General features: G+C 53.6%; 3 protein-coding genes across 7 annotated transcripts in view; all 3 read right to left on the bottom strand.

The window, feature by feature from the left end:
- The window catches only part of Tnxb (tenascin XB), a 59,504-nt gene extending 59,113 nt beyond the window's left edge, over positions 1-391 (bottom strand). For 2 of the 3 annotated variants that reach the window (XM_076916713.1, XM_076916715.1), the window contains exon 1: positions 192-391. The gene's annotated coding sequence lies outside the window, so the exon portion shown is untranslated. The remainder of the gene's footprint in view (positions 1-191) is intronic. The other variant, XM_076916717.1, reaches the window with a different exon arrangement.
- Positions 392-5,751: 5,360 nt separating this feature from the next.
- Positions 5,752-13,894, bottom strand: Atf6b (activating transcription factor 6 beta). Of its 2 annotated transcripts, none has more exons than XM_034524655.2 (18): positions 13,481-13,894; positions 13,057-13,136; positions 12,572-12,650; positions 12,198-12,289; positions 11,622-11,757; positions 10,397-10,482; positions 10,141-10,276; positions 9,925-10,056; positions 9,676-9,809; positions 9,128-9,313; positions 8,954-9,045; positions 8,014-8,193; positions 7,756-7,863; positions 7,529-7,610; positions 7,256-7,326; positions 7,013-7,124; positions 6,796-6,880; positions 5,752-6,328 (listed from the first exon to the last, which is right to left on the bottom strand). In XM_034524655.2, the coding sequence occupies exons 1-18, from the start codon at positions 13,743-13,745 to the stop codon at positions 6,126-6,128; spliced, it is 2,259 nt and encodes a 752-aa protein (XP_034380546.1). In that variant the 5' UTR covers positions 13,746-13,894; the 3' UTR covers positions 5,752-6,125. The 2 variants fall into 2 exon arrangements, with proteins under 2 accessions (XP_034380546.1, XP_076772827.1); XM_076916712.1 differs by having other exon boundaries at positions 5,974-6,328; positions 7,256-7,323; positions 13,481-13,636.
- A 597-nt stretch (positions 13,895-14,491) lies between these two features.
- On the bottom strand, positions 14,492-16,006 carry Fkbpl (FKBP prolyl isomerase like). Of its 2 annotated transcripts, none has more exons than XM_034523737.2 (2): positions 15,862-16,006; positions 14,492-15,573 (listed from the first exon to the last, which is right to left on the bottom strand). In XM_034523737.2, the coding sequence occupies exon 2, from the start codon at positions 15,556-15,558 to the stop codon at positions 14,515-14,517; it is 1,044 nt and encodes a 347-aa protein (XP_034379628.1). In that variant the 5' UTR covers positions 15,559-15,573; positions 15,862-16,006; the 3' UTR covers positions 14,492-14,514. The 2 variants fall into 2 exon arrangements, with proteins under 2 accessions (XP_034379628.1, XP_034379629.1); XM_034523738.2 differs by having other exon boundaries at positions 14,492-15,644; positions 15,862-16,001.
- Between the last annotated feature and the right edge of the window lie 5,122 nt (positions 16,007-21,128).

Below are 21,128 nucleotides of genomic sequence, written 5' to 3'. Positions count from 1 at the left end.
GCTACACACCTCACACTGCCTTCCCCTGGACACACCTCCAGGGTCTACTTGTATTTTCTCTGTCCTGAGCAGAGAGTCCTGGAAGGCACTCCGGCCACATGTTCAACTGTGGAGCGGCTCAGAAGAGAAATCCTCCACTTCTCCCTTCTCCGGTTTCCCCAGTAAGCTCTGTAAGCCCAGTAAGCACTTACCTGGAGAGCCTGGTGGCTTGTGCTGGCTGCTATACCTCTGAACCTGCACAGTCCCAACCCCAATAAGGGAAGCGTCTTTGGCAGCCCTGGACTCTTGGGGGAGGAGGGGCAGAAGGGGGAACCCTTCACTGGTCCCTTGCAGCAGAAGTCCTGGGAGCCACTGCCAGGACTGTTGCTCTCACAGCCTCTACAGCAAGGCAGGGAGCCTGCAGCAAGCAGGGGGAGGAGAAGGGGAGGACCAGTGTGAGGTCAGGGAGGGGAGCGGAGATAGGGCAGGTCTTCTCACTCCTCCAGCCCCTCCCACCAGCCCCTCCCTGTCTAAGACCAGAGTGTCCCCCCATACTCTCATCTCAGCCCCTCTACCTCTTACTTTACGTCCCCCATGTTCTTGGCCTATTTCACTTTAACCTCCGCCCATCCTAGATTCTGAGCAACCTGACAAACCTTCGGCCCCTTCTCCCTAACCCATTTTCTCCTTTCCGCCAGCACCGACCCTCCAGTCACCAAGGTCCCCTTGACTACCTCCTAGTTGCTGCTACAATGTGGGATCCCCCCCCCCCATGTGTTGCTCAGTGTCCCTTTCCTCATCCCTAAACTTGCCTCTGGTTGTGCCCTGCAGGGAGCAGAGGTAGGAACAAGAGATGACCCACACACTCAAGCTTAAACCTCTCCAATGTGAGATCACTCCCGGAACTCCTGGCACTCCTTGCTGCACCAGGTCACCCCTTCCTCTGCTTTCTCTTGCTTAGGCTCCAGTGGCCTGGTCACTGCCCATTCTGCCCAGCCCCTCTCTGATTCTCAGCTCAGATCTCTGTCCTGTTCCGTTCTCCCAGCTCAGCAAATTCCTAGAGAAACAGCGAGTGAGACTTGGGCACTGGCTAGGCAGAGTCTTGGCTGAACACCAGGGCATACAGCTTGGGAAAGTAGTAGGGGGCGTGTGGAGATAGGGAAGCTAGAAGCTCCGGAGGTTGTGATTGAGGTAACTCTGCAGCTAGAGGCAGCAACTGACAAGGTGATGCTTAGGCAAGCACTTCCCCAATGGGGCACTGATAGGAAGTCTGCCACTGGAGACTGACTGAGGGAAAGCCAACTCCCACTCGGGCTCCACACTGAGGACAGAGCTATCTCTACTCCACTGTGGCCATAGCCTTAAGGTGCACATACACACTGTAGCCACGTCAGGCAATGGTGAGGGGCCCACATGTATCTGGCACTATGTGCGTGTTGTGGCACAGGTGTCTGCATCACGGAGCACATCTCCAGTCACAGGTATGCCTGAGAGGAAGCAGGCTGGCATGGCATGTGACCATGGCCACTGTCACCAGCACCATGTGGCTGAGACCAGCAGCACGCATGACCTCCCTCATGGGTGTACCCGTGTGTCTGGGTGTGTGGCTGTTTTTTTTTTTTTTTCCTGGCTTTGATGGGGAAGATGAAGTCAGCATCCAGGATAGAGCTGGACTTGGTTTACTTCCTCTGCCTTGGCCAGCGTCCCCCAGAACCATGAGTAGGTGACAGCTCCCTCAGGTCTCCCAGGAAATTGAGGGGGTTTTCAAGCTACATTCCATTGCGGGGAGAACAGGCGGCAGTGTGGCTTTCAATAACCCTGTGTTTTGGTGCGTGCTCGCTGGCATATCGATGTCGTCCCTTCATTCTGTCCCACGGCTTTATTATTCAGGAAGTAGGGTCACCATTAAATACAGTTGGCTCTGTAAGTGGCCAGGAGAGTCAGCTGAATCCAGAGCCAGACAGATGGCTTAGGGGCTGGATGCTGGGCCTCCACACAGGAGTGCGGGGCTCTGGCTTATGTGCTCACAAGACATCTGGGAAGGGAGCTGACACAGCTGCAGGTGTAAAATCCTGATTGTCTAGAACCATTTCCTCCTGGATCCCAGGATCCTGGGAAATCCTGTCTTGTCCATGTCCAGGAAAGCAGCAAACCTGGCCTGGCTTCACTGTCAGGAATGAAAGATACCAATCTGAAGATTGTTAAAACCACTTTAAATATTTACTAGGGGTTTCTACCCCCACCAAGAGCACATAGATCCCAAGTAAGACACAGAAACCTTTGGATTTATAATAAGCTTAACAGCAGTAGAGCTGGGCAGATACCAACCCTCTGTGCTGTTCTGTCTACTTCCCTGTGGTGACCCCCAAGGTAGCACATGCCAGGCCCCACTTGGGACACTCCTCCTCCACCAGGCCAGCCTTCATGGCCATGAGCTCACAATCCCCTACCCCACGGCAACTTCCTCCTTCTTCCTGGGCGCTTTCCTCCTGAGTCCTGCCTGAGACTCCAAGCCTGGGCACCTGCACTCTACCCCTCCCCACCTCTGCTCTCCCGCCCAGCCCAGGACCTAGGCATCTTTATTAAACAATCAGGGATAAACTTGGGAGACAACATAATTGTTTCATAATTGTTCTTACTATATGTTGCTTATTATTGTAAGAGAAAGAGACTTTTTATGTAGAGAAAAATGGAAATGGGGGAAGGGGGCTGTTCTGGTGCTGCTATGTATTCAAACGCTAAACAGTGACATCCTCCCAGCTGCCTCCATGAGGATCTCCTCACACACACACTGAATGATGCTGTGTGAACCTTGCCCCTCAAGTTAAAACTATTGTTTAAACAAACTGTTGATAGCCAACTACTGGGAGGAATAGAAAGAGGTGCAGTTTGAGTTTTGGGGCTGGGGGATCACCATGAGGAGGAGGGGGGAAAGAGAGAGAGGGTGCAGAGAAGGTGGGAAATCTCCATTAGTCCTGATGGACCAGCAGTGTGAGTAAAACACCTCCCCAGGGGCCAGATTGCTGGAGCAGAAATAGCCCCCCCACCCCCTTCAACTATGCCATGGGTACTGGGGGAGGGGCAGGAAAGCCAGGAGCTGAAGTGGCTTCACTGAGGTGTCCTGGGGGCAGCAAGGTCACAGCACTGTCCAGACTGTATGTGTGCTGGCTGCTCCCAGGATCCTTAGTCCAGGGGTCGCTGGCTCTGAGCGCCTTATCCTTGAATGACCCTTCAAGTTCAAAGACAGGGAAGAGGAAAGGGGAGAGAGAACATGACCAAGAAGGGCAAGGGCAACTGAGGACAGTGCCTAAAAGCACAGTAGGGAGGGAAGAGAGGCCAGAGGGTGAGCCGAGGAAGTATCCCAGAGAAGCAAGGGCAAGAAACAGGACCTGGCTTCTGTATGCGGCTGCCTAGCTGGGCCCAGGCTTCCCTTCATCCTTCAGTGAGGAGACAGGGCTTGTGGGTGCCCTTCAGCTTGGCTAGAGGTAGAGCAGGCAGCCTATTCTCACTCCTCCAGCACCAGCTCTGGGAAGGGGAAGGAAGTGGCTTCTTCAAAAGTTTTTAGAAGGAATGGCAAAGAACTTGGCCTTCTGAAATGTCTCCCTTTGCCCTGTAACTGTGTAGACAAGACACTGCCTAAGATGGGGTGGGGGTGGGGGTGGGGGTGGCCAACAGGTAAGGTGGAGAGCTCAGTGAAGTGGGGTAAGGATGGGAAACCTGGGAAGGAAAGAGCTTGAGAAGACGGAAGTACCAGGGTAGAGGGCTCCGACATGCCAGCTGGCAAGAAAGGTCTGGGGCCTTCAAACTCTCAGCCTGGAGACATGGGTGTGGGGAGTCAGGAGGGAGGAGGAGGGAGGACATTTCTATCTCGTGACAGAAGAAAGTCACACAATTGTTTTGTTCTCCGCTCTGGAGTGGGTGGGCGCCCGTATTTACCAGAGGGACTGAGGTCGCTGTGGCAACCACACATCTGGGCCCCGGGATCCAGATGTGCTGTATCCAGAAGCCATAGCAGAATGATGAGGCAAACATTGGGCTCCCTAGTCCTGGCCCCCACAGCCAGGGAGAGGACTGAGCTTGGAGTGAAGCACAGAGAGGAAGGGGAGCGAGCATGGAAGGGGAGAAAGGAGGTGGTGGGACAGGGCGAGGAGGTCTGACCAACTGTGGAGTGGGCAGGAGAGAGGACAGGGCAGTGAGACCACCGCACAGGGCCAGAGGGAAGAACTGTGAAGACCGAGGACCAGGAGGGCGAGGCAGGGAAAGGGGAAGCTGTGAAGGGACACAGAGAGAGAACTAAGCAGGCAACAGAGCAGTGGGCAGAGGGTGAAGGCAAGGGAGAGCTCAGGGAGCGCAGGGCAGGGCGGACGGCAGAGGGAAGACTCCAACTACCAGCCTAAAGCCGCCCAGAAAGCAGTGGGCAGAGGGCAGGAAGGGGCTCTTAGGTGCCAGACTGACAGTGGTAGCCTGGTGTGCTAAGGTGACACTGGAGAGCACAGTGAACAGGACGACGCCTGTACTGGCCTGCGGGGCAGTAGCAGACCCCATTTTCACCTGGTACCCTGCAATCCATCTCTGCGTCTCTCCTCGGCCCCCACGGTACCCCTCCCCCAACCAAGACATGTCTGAGGGCCCATCTTCCACCACTCAGAAGGGGTCCAGAGAGACCATTCCAGAGCCCTCAGTGTGGGGTCCCAGCCCTTGAAGCACCTTCCCAAATGTGTCAAGGAAGTGATGGTGCAAGTTGAAGCAGGTCCAGAACGGAAGCAGTGCCTAAGAGTCCAGCCTAAGGACCAAGTTTCACAGTACCACCCTCAAAAGTAGGGAGGCGGTCACATCTTGGGCAAGCCCAAGGTGTTTAAGGACATGGCTAATCCGGGGCCATCTGCTTCCCTTACCCCCTGGATAAGGTGCTCATGGATCCTGGGATAGGAAGTGGCTGTGGACCAGAACTGCCCTCTAGAGGGAGGAGAGGCCAAGTTCCTGGGAGCCCCAGTTCCAGGTTGCCATAGCTCCCCAGTCTGTTTTCACCCCAAACACAGTAGGGGTGGGGAAAGGGAGGAGGGGAAAGCCTGGCTGGACACGTGAGGTTCTTCCTCCCTCCTTCACAGCTGGGCTTAGAGCCAGGCAGCCCCTGTCCAGTCATCTGGGCCCGGAGCCCAGGGCCAGCTCACACCCTCCAGCTGACCCAGGCCACTCCTGTAGGGTCAGGTCTGAGGCACGGCTGCAGTGGGAGCGACTGCAGGGGACCCAGCAGCAGGCAGACGGGGCCTCATCTGGACCTGGTCCCTTTCCTCCCACTCAGAGCCTACAGCCCTTACTGTCGGACCCACTGTCTCCATCCATCTGGACCTCCCTCAGGTCTGTCTTCTCCAGTCCAGGGCCAAGAGGACGTCCCATACGGTGCCCCTCCACCGTGATCCCGCCTTCCTGGGCTCTGAGCCCTCTGGCCCCCGCGCCTGTTGTTTGTGTGGACAGCCCATCCTGGAAAGCAAGGGGGGACCTGCCACACGGCAAGGACTGGGGTGGCTGTGCGCCCTGAAGGGCGTGGGGCCCCCTGTCCTTCCTGTTTACTCAGACACATTCTGGTGATCTGTACTATCTGCTGTCACGCCACAGACAGCTAGACAGACATGCCCTGGAGTTGTAGGGGTGGGGCGAGGGGGCGAGGGGGTGACATGAGGTCTGGTTCTGTCACACCCACCATGCCATCTTCAGTGCTGGGTCCTTTGACGCTGGCCCTATACAAGTCACACATTAGGAAGGTGGCCCCCATTCCTTTATATCCCTCCACATTGTTTATTTAACAATAATAAAAAAAAGATATCCACACAAATAAACGACTTCTGCCACCCATGACCATCCCCTGTCCCACCTGGGGACCAAGTTCCACCTTTACTCCTGGACAGATAAAGGAGAGAGTGTGGAAAGGGTACGGGAGCTACCCTCACGCAGCGCCCTTGGAGAAAGAGGCCTGGGGGTGCAGGAACGAGGAGCCCTATATTCTGGAAAGACTGAGAAGAGAGGTGAACCCCCACCCTAGTCCCACTAAGTGCTTAATCCCCACACCCCACCTTCCTTTACTAATTGCCCGGAGCCCCAGGATCAGGTTCCCCAACCCGGTTCTAAGTCAATGTGAGCTGAAGAAGTCAAGGCTGATTGAGGTAGAGGGGCCGGGAGGCCTGATGGGTGGGGCCGCCTGTGGCATTGCCTGGGGATGGGGACGGCTGCTTCCGGAGCGAGGGGGGCACCGTGGACGTCTTGATGTGAATCACCCTGGTGTCCATGACCTCACACTCAATCTGCATCATCTCCTCATAGTCCCCTGGGGGCCCCCGGCCCGACACCGTCTCTGTGAGAAGGGAGGCAGACAGTGGTGGGTGGGGCGAGATGAGGAAGATGGTTAGAGTCGTGAAGAGGCGGGCACAGGGACGTACAGGAAAGTCAATGACGAGTAAGGGGCACACAGGACAGGATGGCAAGAAAGAAAGGCCAAGTGAGAGTCTTAGCAGGCTCCAGCCCACCTACTCTGCCCAGCCACCTGTCAGAGTTTTCGGTCAGGTTGAGAAAGGGTCTCACTGGGTAACCCGGACGCCCCATCCTCCCACCGCAGACTCTGAGGTCTCAATGCTCAATGTCAGGCCCGTGTCTCCCGACTTTATCTTCCCCTTGGTTCCAAGCCTCTGGGAGCCTCATCTCTCTGGACAGTCCCTCCTCACAACTTCTCCCTCAGCGCCCCCTGCTGGATCTCTTCAAGAACTCCCTCCTTCCTCAGTTTGAGATTTCAGAGCCCTCCCCATAACCAGAGGGAAGAATTACCATTGGGGGCCATGGCTGGCATCACCAGCGACATCTTGGGCCTGGACGTCTTGTTGTGGCTGATGGCTGGGAGCAGCAGGTGGTCCTGGGAGCAGAAGGGCCATGCTGGGGGCAGTGGAAGACACTCCAGCAGCTTCCCCCTCTACTCTTTAACCACCCGCCAGAATATGACTGGGACCCAGGGTGACAGGCACAGGACAGGAGAGAGGGAGCTCACCCTCCGGAAGGAGACGACATAGAAGGTGTCTTCCCTCCGGTCAATAGCATCTAGAAACTCCGGCTGTGAGCGGCCCGGGTGGCGGTAAAGCTGCAGCTGGCCCACGGGGTCCCTAGGCAGGCGAGGACAGACTTAGGAGCCTGGCTGAGAAGACAGCATATTTCTCCAGAACAATGGCAGTGCCCTCCCGGGTGCAGCTCTTTCTAGTTCTTTCTCACTTACAAGTGCGTGCCCAACATTTACCTTTCAGGGGGTCCTGGAGGTTGGGTGGGGACTGGTTTCACTGGAGGAGACTTCTTCCGTAGCTGAGACTTCTGGAAGGAGAAGTATCTAAAGATTTGAAGAGGGTAAAGGGAGGAGGGAAAGAGGCAGGCGGTCCCTGGAAGCTGGTGCCATCTCACCCCAACTCCTCCATGTCCCCCAAGAACCCCTGAAATCTCTACAAGATGTCAGCCTGAAATCCCCAGGACACTAATTCTGTCTCTCACCTTCCTTGGCCTGCCCACTGGCTCCTACCTGTCTCTCCTGGGCCCTGTGAGGTATCTTCCGTCGACCTCTCTGGTGACGTTGGACCCAGCCACTCAGCTCATCAGCAAGCCTAGGGAGACAGACCACCACCTCTAAGGAGGGCCAAAATGTATGCTCTGTACCCACTAGCAGGCGTGAGAAGGCAGGGGAGCTGGCTTTTCCATGCAGGACAGCTGGGTTGTCTGAGGGAGCTTCAAAGGACAGACTATGCACACCTCAGAGACTCAGTTCGGTTGAAATGGCGGCAGTCGGAGGAGAGGAAGAGCTGGTCCAGATCTCTCAGCAGCAGCTCCTTGGCCCCACCAGGGAAGGCAGTCAGGTTTCTGCAGTGAAGCAGAGGAGGCAGTGACTGGGGAATGGCCAGCACAGGGCACCATCAAAGCCCCTGGGCTAAGAGCAACCGGCTCTACACTGGCACAGGCAGGCTTTAGGAAGACTTCTTATTCTTAGAGAAGGGGCCTTTTGTTTCTCACCTGAAGCTGGGCCTGCCTGCAGGGCTGGGCTGCTGCTCCTCAGGGCCCTGGGCAGCTTCCTGGAGGTGTTCAATGCCCTGAGCCTGCCCCGGCTCTGAGAACCCCAGCAGGTGCCTCTGGGGTCGAGCTTCTTCCCTGCTCATCCGAGGAGAGATGGGAGCTGGAGGCGGCTCGCTGATGCTGTGGGCAGGGAAGTGGGAAGGTGAGGCATTCGGCTTTCTCAGCTGTCTAGTGCGAGTCAGGACTGTGCGGACTGAGGCAGGCACAACCTGTTCCGCATGGCTGCGTCTCCCTTCAGTGAGCAGTGAGCAGAAAGGATGCGGCTTTCTCGCGGGCCGAGGAGACAGAAAGGAGAACCAGCACTCTGACACCTCGCAGCCAGTGAGCCTGTCAGCCACTTGCATAGGTGTGTGTGTGTGGGGGGCAGGGGTTTGTGTGTACATATGTGCACATGTATACGTGTGCACAGATACATGTTATACATGTGTAGACCTATGTACATGTGCATATAGAAGTCACTGCTCAACACAACTGCTTTTTCACTTTATTTTTGAGGCACTCTCAGCAGCCTGTTGCCCACCAAGGGCCAGTGAGCCCCGGGATCTGCCTGGCTCTGTCTTCCCACTGCTGTCCATGCTACCACATCCGGCTTTTTGATATGTGGCTTCAGGGGTCAAACTTATGTCCCCATGCTGGTATGCTAAGCACATGACTGACTGAGGGGATCCCCTGGTCATTTCTCATTAACACCACCACCACCCACAACACACCTCCTCCACGGTCAACAGTGCAACAGCAATGGCTGTTGGATACAGCATCAGGGCTGAGGAGGCCGGAAACGCCTGTGGAAGTGGAGCACACTGCCCGGGCCGAGCAGGCAACCAGGCAGCTGCGAGGCTCAGCTCCACCCAGAGCTGCAGGGAAGGAGTAAGGGGCTCACCTCACAGGCCCGAAGTTGAAGGCAATGAAGAGAAGGAAGACCATGATGCAGACAACCTTCCTGTTTCCAGACCCCAGCTTGAGCTCGCTGTTCTGCAGCCAGAGGAAGACACCGGAGGTGAGTGTGGTCCAGGGCCTGCGTTCCCACCCTGCTCCAAGGGTAGTGCAGGCCAACCTCGGCCAGCAGGGCCTCCAGCCGCCGCCGGAGGGCAGCGTTCTCCCTGCGCAGCTGCTGGTTGTCGGCCAGCACGGCCTGCAGCCTGGCCTCCAGGCCCTGCAGGTACTCCTTCTTCTTGCGGCGGGACTGGCAGGCCGACTCCCTGTTCTTGATCATCCGCTGCTGCCTCTTCAGCAGCTTCGCCTGCACCAGCCAGGGTGAGAGGAAGCAAGTTAGAGAGACAAGCCCTGGCCTCGGGGAGACTGCAGGACCACAGTGCTGGCTAATCCTCTCCGTAGGACTTTCTTCCCAAACTCTGTTCCAAGCCCAGAGTTAATGGGCTACAGTTAAGAAGAGTTGACCTGCCTTCCCACTGGGAAGCCAGCCGTGTGCTGAACCTACAACCAAGCGCGATGCCCCCTCCACACACTGAAGGTCACCCACACCCTCAGCCTTCCATCCTGCACACTGCTGGATGCTTGGCTCCCTTCTCCATGCTCTGCCTCCAGGACAGACTGTTCTCTGCCCTCCTGTGACAGCGCCTGACTACCGTCCCCAGCACATACATCCACTTCAGGTGGGCAGGAGTTCCCCGGCATAGGAGCTGGAACAATGCTCTTCCTCTCCGGCCGTGGAGCTGCGGGAGCTGGCCCTTCAGGCTGGACTCGAATAGCACCTTGGATGAGGACCACTGGGGACACTGGGAAGGTGAGCAGGAGGAAGTCGGAGGGTGTGTCAGGACCCCCACATCCAAACTCACACCTGAGCACTGAAGGCTCAGGGATCTCGAGGGCAGTGAGCTCTCTGGTCCTCACCTGCAGGCTGCTGGACCAGGGGCTGCAGGAGGACAGTAGTGCTGGGGGGCCCAGCTCTAGGTGGCACCGGAACTGTGGTTAGCATCACAGGCTTGGGCTGCAGTGGGGGCTTCCGAGTGGCTGGAGCTTTCCCTGAAGGAAGGGAAGGGAAAGAAAGGGATTACAACACTATGAGGCCTCTCAACAGGGACCCCAGGGGTCAGGAGGCCCCATTACCTGAGGAACTGTCAGGGGATGGACCCATGCTGATCTGGACAGCTCCAAGTGAAGAGGCTGGGACATCCCACAGGAGACACCCTGGAGGGGACGGAGACTCTGTCTTCACTTCCAGAACCTCCTCGCCTATGAAAGCCTGTGCAGGGCAATCCAGACGTGTTAGTTGGGAGTGTCGGTATGGAGCAGGAGGTCAAGGGAAAGCCTCCCACACCCCTGCAGAGGGGTGCTGGGCTGCACAAGAGAGGAGATGAGTCACCTGGCTAGGAGAGTCTGCTGACAGCAGGGAGGCCTCGGAGTTGACAGAAGAAGATGGAGAAGCAGGTTCTAGCTTGGTCTGGATATCTGAGGTGGGGCAGAAAGAAGACAAAGGTGCTGGCTATCAGGGGCTGAGGAGATGCTCAGTGGTGGAAAGAACTCGCTGCTCTTGCAGAGACTCTGGGAGATTCCTCACGGTTGCTGACAGCTGTCAGTAACCTAAGGGGATCGGATGACCTCTCCTGACCTCTGGAGGGATTGGGCGCACAGATGGTGCATATACCCATACACATAAAATAAATCCTAAAAAAAGACAGCAGCTGGCTGGTAGATAAACACTGAAGATAAAGGGAGCCGAGGAGTAGTTCTCCTTTTACCTGGACTCAGTGCTGCAGGCACCCCAGGTCAGCCGGTGAGCTGAGTCTAAGGCTCCTCCCAACTCCACCTTCCTTCCCACTTAGCTGCTTTTTCCCCTTGCATTCTGATTTCTCTCTCACAGAGCCTGTGCAGCGCTGTGGGGAGACTCCCGACCAAGGGCAGGCTCCGTAACCACAGGGCTCACACTCCTCTTCAGTTTTTTTTTTTTTTTTTTAAGATTTATTTATTTTATGTATGGAGTACACTGTCGCTGTCTTCAGACACACCAGAAGAGGGCATCAGATCTCATTACAGATGGTTGTGAGCCACCATGTGGTTGCTGGGAATTGAACTCAGGACCTCTGGAAGAGCAGTCAGTGCTCTTAACCACTGAGACATCTTGCCAGCCCCCTATCCAGCTCTTAAGATTTGCAAGTGCACAAGGCCAGAACATGACCTTGGCTCCCCCTGAACTAGAGATATAGACAGTATTGAGCCACTGTGGTACCAGCAATTGAACGTGGGACTTCTGGAAGCCAGTGAGTGCTCTTAACCCTTGAGCCGGCTCTACAGCCCCTCCCCCGGCAAGTTTTTATCTTATTTTATTTTTGGTTTGTTTCTTTATTCTTTTGTGTTTTTGCTTTTCACCACAGGGTTTCTCTGTGCAGCCCTGGCTGTCCTGGAATTCAGCGTGTAGACCAGGCTGGCATGGCATGTCTCCCACATGCTGGGAGACACTTTTTGAGTCTTCACATTCAGTATTCTGGTTTCACTTCCTTCTTCTTTTCCGAGATTGTCTCCTTCTATACCTTGGCCTCTGCCTCTTGAGTGCTGGGACTCAAGGTGTACACCACACACACAGTGATTACCTGTGAGATCATCAGAGGGAGAGCCCACAGTGATCTGGACTGTTTCAAAGGGGGATGCTGGACCATCTCCCAGCAGGCAGAGTGGAGGTGCCAGGGACTCCATCTTCACGTGCAGAACCTCCCCCACTGCAGGAACCTGTGAGGGTCAGGGTGGAGCAGGGAGGCAGAAAGAATGAAGCAAAGAAACCAAGAGAGTAAGAAGGAAGACCCCCAAGCTTCCAGCCCGCCAAACAAATGCGCCCTGCTCTAAATGGTCCCGACACGCTACGTAGGCTGCCCCGGGGTCTTTGTTCTTTCTATTTTCTTCTCAAGATCGCAAATATCACATTACAGTGGGCAGCCTGGGCAAGAACAGTTTGAGAAGTCTCAGCCGTTATCAACTGTTTTCCCAAGCCCTTCTCTTGCCCCTGGCATCTCTGCACATTCAAAAGGCCCCGTCTTCCCTTCTACGAAACCAGGCAGCTAGGGAACTGTGACTAAGAAGAGACTGCCACCCACCTCATGACTCAGCACACAAACAGTACCTCACCACCTAGGAGAGGTGCCCCGGAGAACCAGAGGGGAGGCGGATCTCACCTGGCTGGAGGGTTCTGTGGAAAGATGTGAGGATTCTGAGCTGAGGGAGGAAGAGGAGCAGGGCGAGGACGGCTCAGACTTCACCTGAAGATCTGGAGGGAGAAAAATAATTCAGAAATAAACAGGGAAGTCTGAGGATGAGGCTCGGCGCTGAGACGATGTCTTGCTTGCCCAAAGTCAACGTTGTGGAAATAAATAACCGAGGAGCAGAGCCTAGCATTGCCTGTAGGGTGGTGCCGAGGTGGGACTGGAGAGTCAGGACACAGCACACACCAGGGATCACAGGGAGGAGCAGGTGGGGATGTTAGTTTCTGGGAAGCAGCAGGAAGAGAAGGACGTTTGGAAAGATGAGGGAAATCCTAAGGGTACCTTACCTGGGAAGATGGGTAGAGCGTCCCAGGGGGGCTCAGGGGGGCTGACATCCATCCCCACATCCAGAGAGCTGCTGTCAAACTAAGGGGTGGGGCAAATTAGAGGGCAGGAAGGTGAGAAAGTGTGACACCAAAACAGGAGCAACACAGTTTACAAATTAAGAAGCCCACTGTGTCAAGATCCCAAGGCTTACAAAAAGCTTGTCTTGTATTTTACTAACAGCCTACTCTCTCGCCCCTGTAAACACAGAACTGTGTACCACATGAGAAGAACCTCAAAAGGCCAGAAGGGGCTGCTCTCTAAAATCCGGGCTTAGCTGGCCAGTCCCCGGTGCGACTCTCGAAACTGGTCTTTCTCCGCGCAATTTTCGGGTTTAACAAGGGCAGGGGTGACTCCCAGATGAGCCCTGTGGTTCGGTGATGACTCCAAGTTTGGGGTCGCCCTCCCACCACCAAGGGTCATAAGAGAAAATCTGAGGTAGCAATACCGGGACATCCTGCTCCACGCAACGAAACAACTGTGTCTGCTCCTCGGCCACTTCATCCAGGCCACTGTACAAGGTGCTGTCTGCATGGAGGCCCGCGCGTGTCAGGAGCGTCGCACGCCAGCCCCGGCTCCATTCCTCATTGGCTCGGCCGGGCCAGACCCACCGCCCGCCCACTCGCACAGCCGCACAGCCGCAGGCGCCCAGCCCCTCTCCCCTGACCCGGGGCAGCCCCGTGCTCCCACGGGAGGCCAAGGTCTCCCCTCATCCCGTATCCCAGGAAGCGCGAGCCCCGCTGCGCGCTCCCTCCGAGGATGGGCTCGGCGTCCGCCCAGCCTTCCTCTTTCACCCTCTCCTGCCTTCCCGCGTGCCTCGGGCCCGTGGCGAGCCGCAGCCCTCTCCTCCCCCGGGGCCTCACTCCGCGCACCCCAGTCCTCCGGGCTCAGCAGGTTGTCGGTGAAGAAGCGCGTCGGGTCGGCGATCTCGCTGAGGAGCATCAGCTCCGCCATCTTCCCCCCACCCCCCACCATGAGCCGGCTCCCGGGCCCGCCTCCTCCGGGGCCTCGGCAAATCCGTGGGCTCGCTGAGGAAAACCGGGCGTCCCGGAAGTCTTGCTGACCAGTCAGAGGCTTGGTTGCTGAACACGTGACACGAAGGAGCAATGACTGTACATGCCGGGCCAATGGGGACATGGCAGCGGTCGTCCGCTTGACCAGGCCAGGCGAGACTGCGCATGCGCCATACGGGCCCCAGAGACTAGCATTGTGGGAAATGTAGTTCCTAGCACTTAGGGTTCCGGCATCTGGGCTAGAGCGTTGATGGTTGAGCAGTTGTCTGCAGACATCTGCACCCATGTGGTCCCCATAAACTCATAAAGGCACCAACACACGCATAATGAATAAATGAATGAATGAACGAATAAAGTTCCAGCATCTAGGACGAGAGATGGCTCAGCAGTTAAAGAGTGCTTACTGCGACTTGGCGGCGGTGGTGCACGCCTTTAATGTCAGCACTCAGGGGGCAGAGGCAGGCGCATTTCAGCCTGGTCTACAAAGTGTGCTCCAGGACGGCCAGAATTGTTACACAGAGAAGCCCTGTCTCGACCCACACCCCCACCCCACCCCAAAAAGTGCTTATTGCTTTTGTAAGGATCTGGATTACATTCTCAGCACCCACACCCAGTGACTCGCAACCATCCGTAACTCCACCTCCGTGGAATACAACTCCCTGACATCCGGAAGTTCTGGCGTTTGCCACAGCTAGTCCTAAAAAGACAACCTCTCCTATCTTCGGAGGTGGATAAACTTCCCCGGAACCCCTCCACCAAGTGGCTCTCTGACACCATCGCTAACTCCCCATAAGTCAGAACAGGATATGAGTTCAAACTCCTTCCTTTGGGGCCCTTGAAAATCCCGAAACACAGAACACAATCCACGGGTTCCTGTCTCTTGAACTTTTTAATCAGCTAAACATCTTACGCAGTCCCCGAGCCAGCCCTGCATCTTGTATCTTTCCCTGAGTGATCACCTTCCCCAGCTCCTCTTTCGCAGCACGGTTTTTGGGATCGGCTGCTAGAACTTTCTTGAGATCAGCAGTTGCTTTTTCCAAGTCCCCAAGGGCAGCCTGAGCAACCCCCCTTCGGTATAAGGCTTTTAAATGGCCCGGCTCCCTCTCCAGCACTCGGTCACAACTCTGAGCTGCCAACTGGGGGTGTCCTAGCAGCAACTGGCAGGCAGCAAGATTGGCATGAAGGATAGTTCGTTCAGGGGGGCCGGGTGGGGGCAACGTCAGCAGCAGTCGGAGAGCCCGTCCATAGCATCGGGCAGCCCCTACAGGGTTCCCAGCTCGAAACAGTTCTGTACCCCTTGCGTGTTCTTCTTTGGCCAGAGCCTCCTTCTCCACAGCCTCCAACTCCCAGGAGTCCCGGCCGGTGGTGAAGGAATCCAGTCTGAGCTTGGCAAGAGGTGCAGAGGACCCAGGAAGGTGAATCTTCGCTTCCTCACCTTGACGCATAGACTCCAGGCATTTTTCTGTGAGTTCCCCCCAAGTTTTTTCCCTCCATTGCCCTATGCCTATGGTTAGTTCTGTCCAGCCCTCCGGCATCCCAGATCCAAAAGGAAATCCCAAAGCCAAGACTCGGCATTTGGAGCCTAGCTTGGGTTTGTCTAAGCCATGACCGTGGACTGTGACCTTCTTTAGAAAACTCCCATCGGGGCAGTACCAAAGATCAGAAGCTCGGAGGGGCTCTGCCTTCTCATTGGGTGAGACATGAAATTTATCAGAGTCACCTTCAAACCCAGCCACGGGGTTTTCAATCTCTTGAGTCTCTACAACTTGACTGGCTGGATCTGGTCTCACTCCCACCTCCAGGGCTTCAGGGAGAAGACCTGGGGGCTGCTGCCTAAACGAAATGGCTGCATTTAGATATTGCTGGGCGTTCTCTTCCCGCTGCTGCGATTGAACCGGGTTCTTTTCTTTCATTGGGCTGATAGGTGAGGTCTCCATTGGCTCTCCTGATCCCTTCCACAGTAGATAAGGTAAAGGAAGGGACAGTTTAGTTTGGAAAGTGATGGGTCAAGTGTAGTTCAGACCTGGGGGGCGGGGAGGGGGGTGGAAAAAAACCGAAACAATGTAAATCCCAGAATTACTAGTTAAGACTCCTCGCAGTCATAAAAGTTTGTTTGTTTGTTTGTTTTCCTTTCCAAAGCTAGAGTCCACCCAGATCTAGTTTAGAACTATAAATTATGTATTCCCCCACGGTTCGGGTAGTCGCCCCAATAATGGGTACTTGACAGAGTCAAAAAGTACCTGAGAGGCCAAGGAGCATGGCAGGATGTCCTAAGTCACAATTCTTGCATTGAGTACGGTGTTGAGGCCTGGAGGAGCAGCCTGGGAGCAGCTGAAAGTCTCAAACAGCCCTCCGGCCCTCGAGACGGAGAAGCCTGTACCTAACATGACGACCCATCAGGAGGACGAAGAGGCTGCTCGTCCCGCCTATACAGTGACGTCATTTCCCCAGCAACCGTGAAGCGCCGTACCTTAGCAACCAGGCTAGACAGAAGCAATAGAATTAGCCAAATCGAACCGAGCTTGACAAAGATCTGGCTGACTGGTTAAGTCAAAATGTAAAAAGGCCAGAAATGGGAAACTGAAACTGAAGAAGACAGAGCGGTGGTAGAGAGCTTTAGCAAGCATGCGTAAAGACCCCGAGTCCTAGCTTCAGTACAAATTCATTTTCTTTTAAAGGCTGGGATTTTAGCTGCTTCAGCCCCTCCCTGTTATGATGCCTAAACTCAGAGATCTTAGCTGAAATCAACCCGTCCATTTTGGCTCATCCTTGACTTTTGCCACATATCCATCATTGCCCTGCAACTGAGCCTCTGATCCAGAATCGTAGTGGTTTTCAAACTCGAATGTGCATGTCCGTCATGAGAAAATATGTTAAATTGCAGACCTGGATTTCGAAAGTCTGAGGTGGAGCCTGCAATTCTTAGATAGTGCTTCCGCCTGCCAACAGTGTGATCCCTCAGTGACCTCATTCCGCGCCAGCTCAGTTTGTCCTATATTTTTCGTGTGTAACTGGTATAGCATGCTCCAGTGAGTGGCGCAGTGGAGAACTGATCTCTCTCCTCCCTACAGAAGGTGTAGTTAGATCCCTTTTGTGACTCAGCCTTGCTGAGAACTGTGGGCAGCACAGTTCTTCCGGGAGGGAGAACCCTTTATTATCTAAGTACTTACTTTGGCATATGATGTTCTTGGTGTTATTGACAGGGTCCTATGTATCCCTTGCTGTCCTTGAACTCTGTGTAGAAGAGGATGCTGGGACCACAGGCATGTTCCACTGTGTCTGATTTATGTGGTACTGTGAATCGCACCCAGCGATTCATTGATGGTGCGGGATGAAATAAATACTGACAAGTTTTAACGCTGATTAGAACATAGAAAGAATAGGTGTGTACTAATAAACATCCTCGGAAATATTAAATAAATAAACTGAGAGGCTCTGACCCAATTCTTACTCAGACGTAGCTGACAAACCAGCTTTACCTAGACAGTTTAGGAAGACAAGTAAATAGAGTTACACGTGAATTCGCTGAAATCTAAGTTTCTTTTGCTCTTTGGAGACACTTGCTCGTAGGGATAGCCTCCTCTTACCAGGCTCTGTTAACCTGCCTTGAGAAAGTGACCTTGGGCTCCAACTTGCTCAGAGAGCAAAGCTGTTTTAAGGATAATAGAAACTGCAGGGCTAACTGAACTACACAGAAAAGTGTAACCTGGGGATTTACAAAGCTGTCATCTGCCTTTTTAAATCTGCTTGATGGCCCAGAAAATGTAATTCAGGGGTAACCAAACCCACAGTTTCTGCTTTTGCAACACTTGCTTAATTACTAACAACAAAACCAAAAATGTAATTTGGGATGGAAATGTAAGAGACAGCTGTAAGCCAGGTGTGTTGGTGCATGGTTTTAATCCCAGAAATCAGGAGGCAGAGGCAGATAGATCTCTGAGAGTATGAAGCCAGCCTGGTCTACAGATCAGCTCTCAGGACAGCCAGGACTGTTACACAGAGAAATCCTGTCAGAAAAACAGACAACAAAAACATAAAACAAAACCCAGTTTTCTCTGTTTCTGTTGCGCTCCAGGCCACTGACCTTCCTTTTTTTACCCCACTCTCGAAAATTTTATTTTTTGTTTTGAGCCAGAGAAACCTTAGTCCACTTCCCATCCCCAACACCATGACTAACTGCTGTGGCTCTCAGAATCCCTGGGATCTTATTGAGAATTAATCCATCTTCTCTCTCCGCCCCTTTCCTCTGAGGGATTTCAAGGAAAGTAGGAAGTGCAGTTTACACCCTAATCCTTGAACAAAGAACCCCACATTCTCTATTCTCTGTTACTTGATGGCACGAGGAAGTGACCCTGTGTGTGTATGTGTGTGCACGTGTGTGTGTGTGTGTGTGTGTGCGTGTGTGTGCATAACTCCTCCATTCATTTAGCAGGTATCCCTTGAGCATCTGTTGCATCCACACAGCTAGGGGATACGGAGAGGGACAGACACTTCTGCCCTCATGAGATTTAAAGCCTCACCACAGAAGCAATCACAGCGGTATCAAAGTGTAATGTGCTGTGACAGGGAGCAGACACTCTTTGTGGTAACAGTGTGGCTGACATCTAAAGAACGGGCTGGAGTTTGAGCCATGACTCCTATAACCCCAGCACTTAGGATGTGGAGGAAGAAGCAAAGTAGTGAGCGAGCCTGAGGGTAGCCTGAGCTACAAAGAGGACAGATCTGTGGCGGGTCTTTGCTACTTCTACTTTGCAGCTTCTTTTTTTTACCCTTTATCCCCCCAACCCCGACCCCCAGCTTCACCCTCTATCACTAGATAAGAGAGAAAGCACAGAGGGAAGAGAGAGGTAGAGAGACCCCTGTATCTAACTTCTTCCATTTCTTCTTTGACCACAGCAAAACACAACCAACCTCCCTCAACCCACACTGCCTCTTGGCAGCCTTACCATTCATCTACCCTCTGAAAATTTCCCAGAATTTCAGAGTCACACAATTGCAGAAACGATCTGCAGCTGGCAAAACCACGCCCCTGCTAGTGCATCAGGCAAATCATATTCAGCTGTTCCAGGACAGTCCCGAGGAGCCCCACGTCCCCCACACCTGGGATTAAAATGAAAGCCCATTTTTATAATATCTCTGTCTTTTTAAAAAGAAACTAAAACTCCAGAATTCGCGCTACATGAATCAAAGTTACTTGAAGGCTGAACCACATCTGGGACGTGCGTCCTACGCAAAAGGAACAAGTCCCTAACCACTGAGCCATTTTTCCAGCCACATATCCGATTCTTTTCTTAATAACCTTACTAAGGGTTGGAGTGTCCCTCAGTGCCAGAGTATGTACATAGTGTACAGTCCCCAGGACCACCCTTAAATCCTTAACACATACTCAGGATTTACCAATGAGGGATGGAGGCAAATGCTGAAAGCCCCACCAGTGGCGGGGGCGTGTCTTGTTTCAAAATGCTCCAGATGCCAGCAAATGTGAGCTGGGTGGCAGGGCCTTTGCGCTTTCCAGCTCAGCGCCATCTGGCTCGGCTTCGTGCATGGAGGCAATCATGCTGCAGAGCCCTGAAAGCTAGCCATTGTTTTGACGTGCAGAGATTTGGGGCATTTGTTGCGGAAGAGACAGCAGGAGGCAGCACAAATCTCCCAGCTTGATGCACTTCTGGTTCTGTCTCAGCTTGTCCGAGAGCTATTCCAAGCGCATGCCGGCTGCCCTGTCACAAGGCCTGGAGCCAGCTGGAGGCTTTCACACCTTCAAGCACCATGCGTTCCACGCGGCAAGGAACCAAACGCTGCTCTCATGCTCCGCTGCTCGAACGGTTTAGCATCAGCACGAGACACTAAATTTCTAGCCTCCCGGAGGTTGAACAAATGTCCCCTTCTGTTTAGTCTTGGTGGTTTCTGTGGGTTTTGGTTCTCCTGGGATTTGTGTCAAAATTGTTCTTCTTTGCCTCCCAAAGTTTCTGGACTGTGCCTGCCTTGCCAGCAGGGTTTTCTGACAGACTTTCTGTGGTGGAACATTTCGTAGGAAGTGCCCCCATAGAAGCCTGGCCGTGAATCACAACCGCAAGAGCAAGCATTGTGCTGAGGGCCAACCGTCTGAATTCGTGTGCATTAGCTAATGTGTGTTACCTCACTTTCTCCTAGAATAACTCCAGAAGCTAATTATTCATTCACTCTTTCTTTCCCCCTTTGTAATGGTGGGGATCCAGTTCCAAGGCTCTGTGCACCCTTGGCACACTCTTATCTCTGAACCATTTCCCAGGCTCTAGTCAATAGTTTAATTTTTTTTTTTTTTTTTTTTTTTTAATTTAACTGGGGCTGGAAAGCTGGCTCAGTGGTTAGGCACACTGGCTGCTCTTGCACAGGACCTGGTCCGGTTTCCAGCCTCCACATGGTGACTCACAGTCTCTGTAATTCCAGTCCCAGGGTATCCAGTGTTCTTTTCTGACCTCTGAGAGTACTGGACACACATGTGGTATATATACATACCATGCAGGCTAAACACTTATGTGTATAAAATAAATCTTTTAACAATTATTTTTTTTTTTGAGACAGTCTCACTTTGTAGCTTTAGCTAGTCTGGAAACTCTCTTATATAGATCAGGCTAACCTTGAACTCAGAGAGATCCACCTCCCTCTGAGTCCTGAGTGTTTGAATTAAAGGAGTGCTCCACCATGCCAGTCTCATATATCCATATAATCCGACTTTTAGTCATTTTTGCCTCATTCCTCTCCCACCCTCTGTCTTCTCCACTGGAACCCTTCTCAACAAGCTCTTTCAGTGTGTGACCACTGGGTTTAATATGGGTTACTCCCCATAGAGTAAGAATTCTCAGCTCACCTCTACATGCCTGCTATGGCAGGAGTGCGGGGTGGGTGCAAGGTTATTGAGTGAAGCCTGAACAATTAATTATCTTGACTACAGCACTGAAGAGATCAAGCCCTCCTCCCCAAACTCATCAACTGTCAACAGTCTCTCTGGCAGGGGTGGGCTCCTCAAACATCCACGATGCAATATCACAGACAAATTTTTGCTGTTGGCTGGCCTTCTTCCTACTAAGCCCTGTGCCATTGTCACAGGCTGAGGAACTGGCAAGAGCTTACACGGTTACAGCCGAAGATGTTAGGGCACCTAGTGATGCAAATGCCTTCAATGTCAGGGTAGTGACAAATCTCACAAACCAATAGACCAGGGTAAGGTAAGGGACACATGGAAAAGCCCCAGGTGTGTGTGTGTGTGTGTGTGTGTGTGTGTGTGTGTGCGCGCCCGCTCGTGTGTTTTCTAACCCAGTGCTAAGTGCAAGTTTCCACATGGTCCTGTTATGCAGATTGTGGCCTGTGGGGGAAGTGTAGTTCAGTGGGTAGAATGCTTGCCTACCATACGGGAGGTACTGAGTCTGACCCCCAATATCACATACGTGGGACATGATAGGTGGGGCATGCCTCTAACTCTGAGCTCAGAAGGAGTTCAAGACCATCCTCAGCTACATCTTTCGTGTCC

The sequence above is a fragment of the Arvicanthis niloticus genome, chromosome 20 (assembly GCF_011762505.2).
Source record: "Arvicanthis niloticus isolate mArvNil1 chromosome 20, mArvNil1.pat.X, whole genome shotgun sequence".
NCBI lineage: Eukaryota > Metazoa > Chordata > Mammalia > Rodentia > Muridae > Arvicanthis > Arvicanthis niloticus.
Note: the sequence above shows the minus strand (reverse complement) of the source record. Positions and strands in the feature narration are given on the sequence as shown.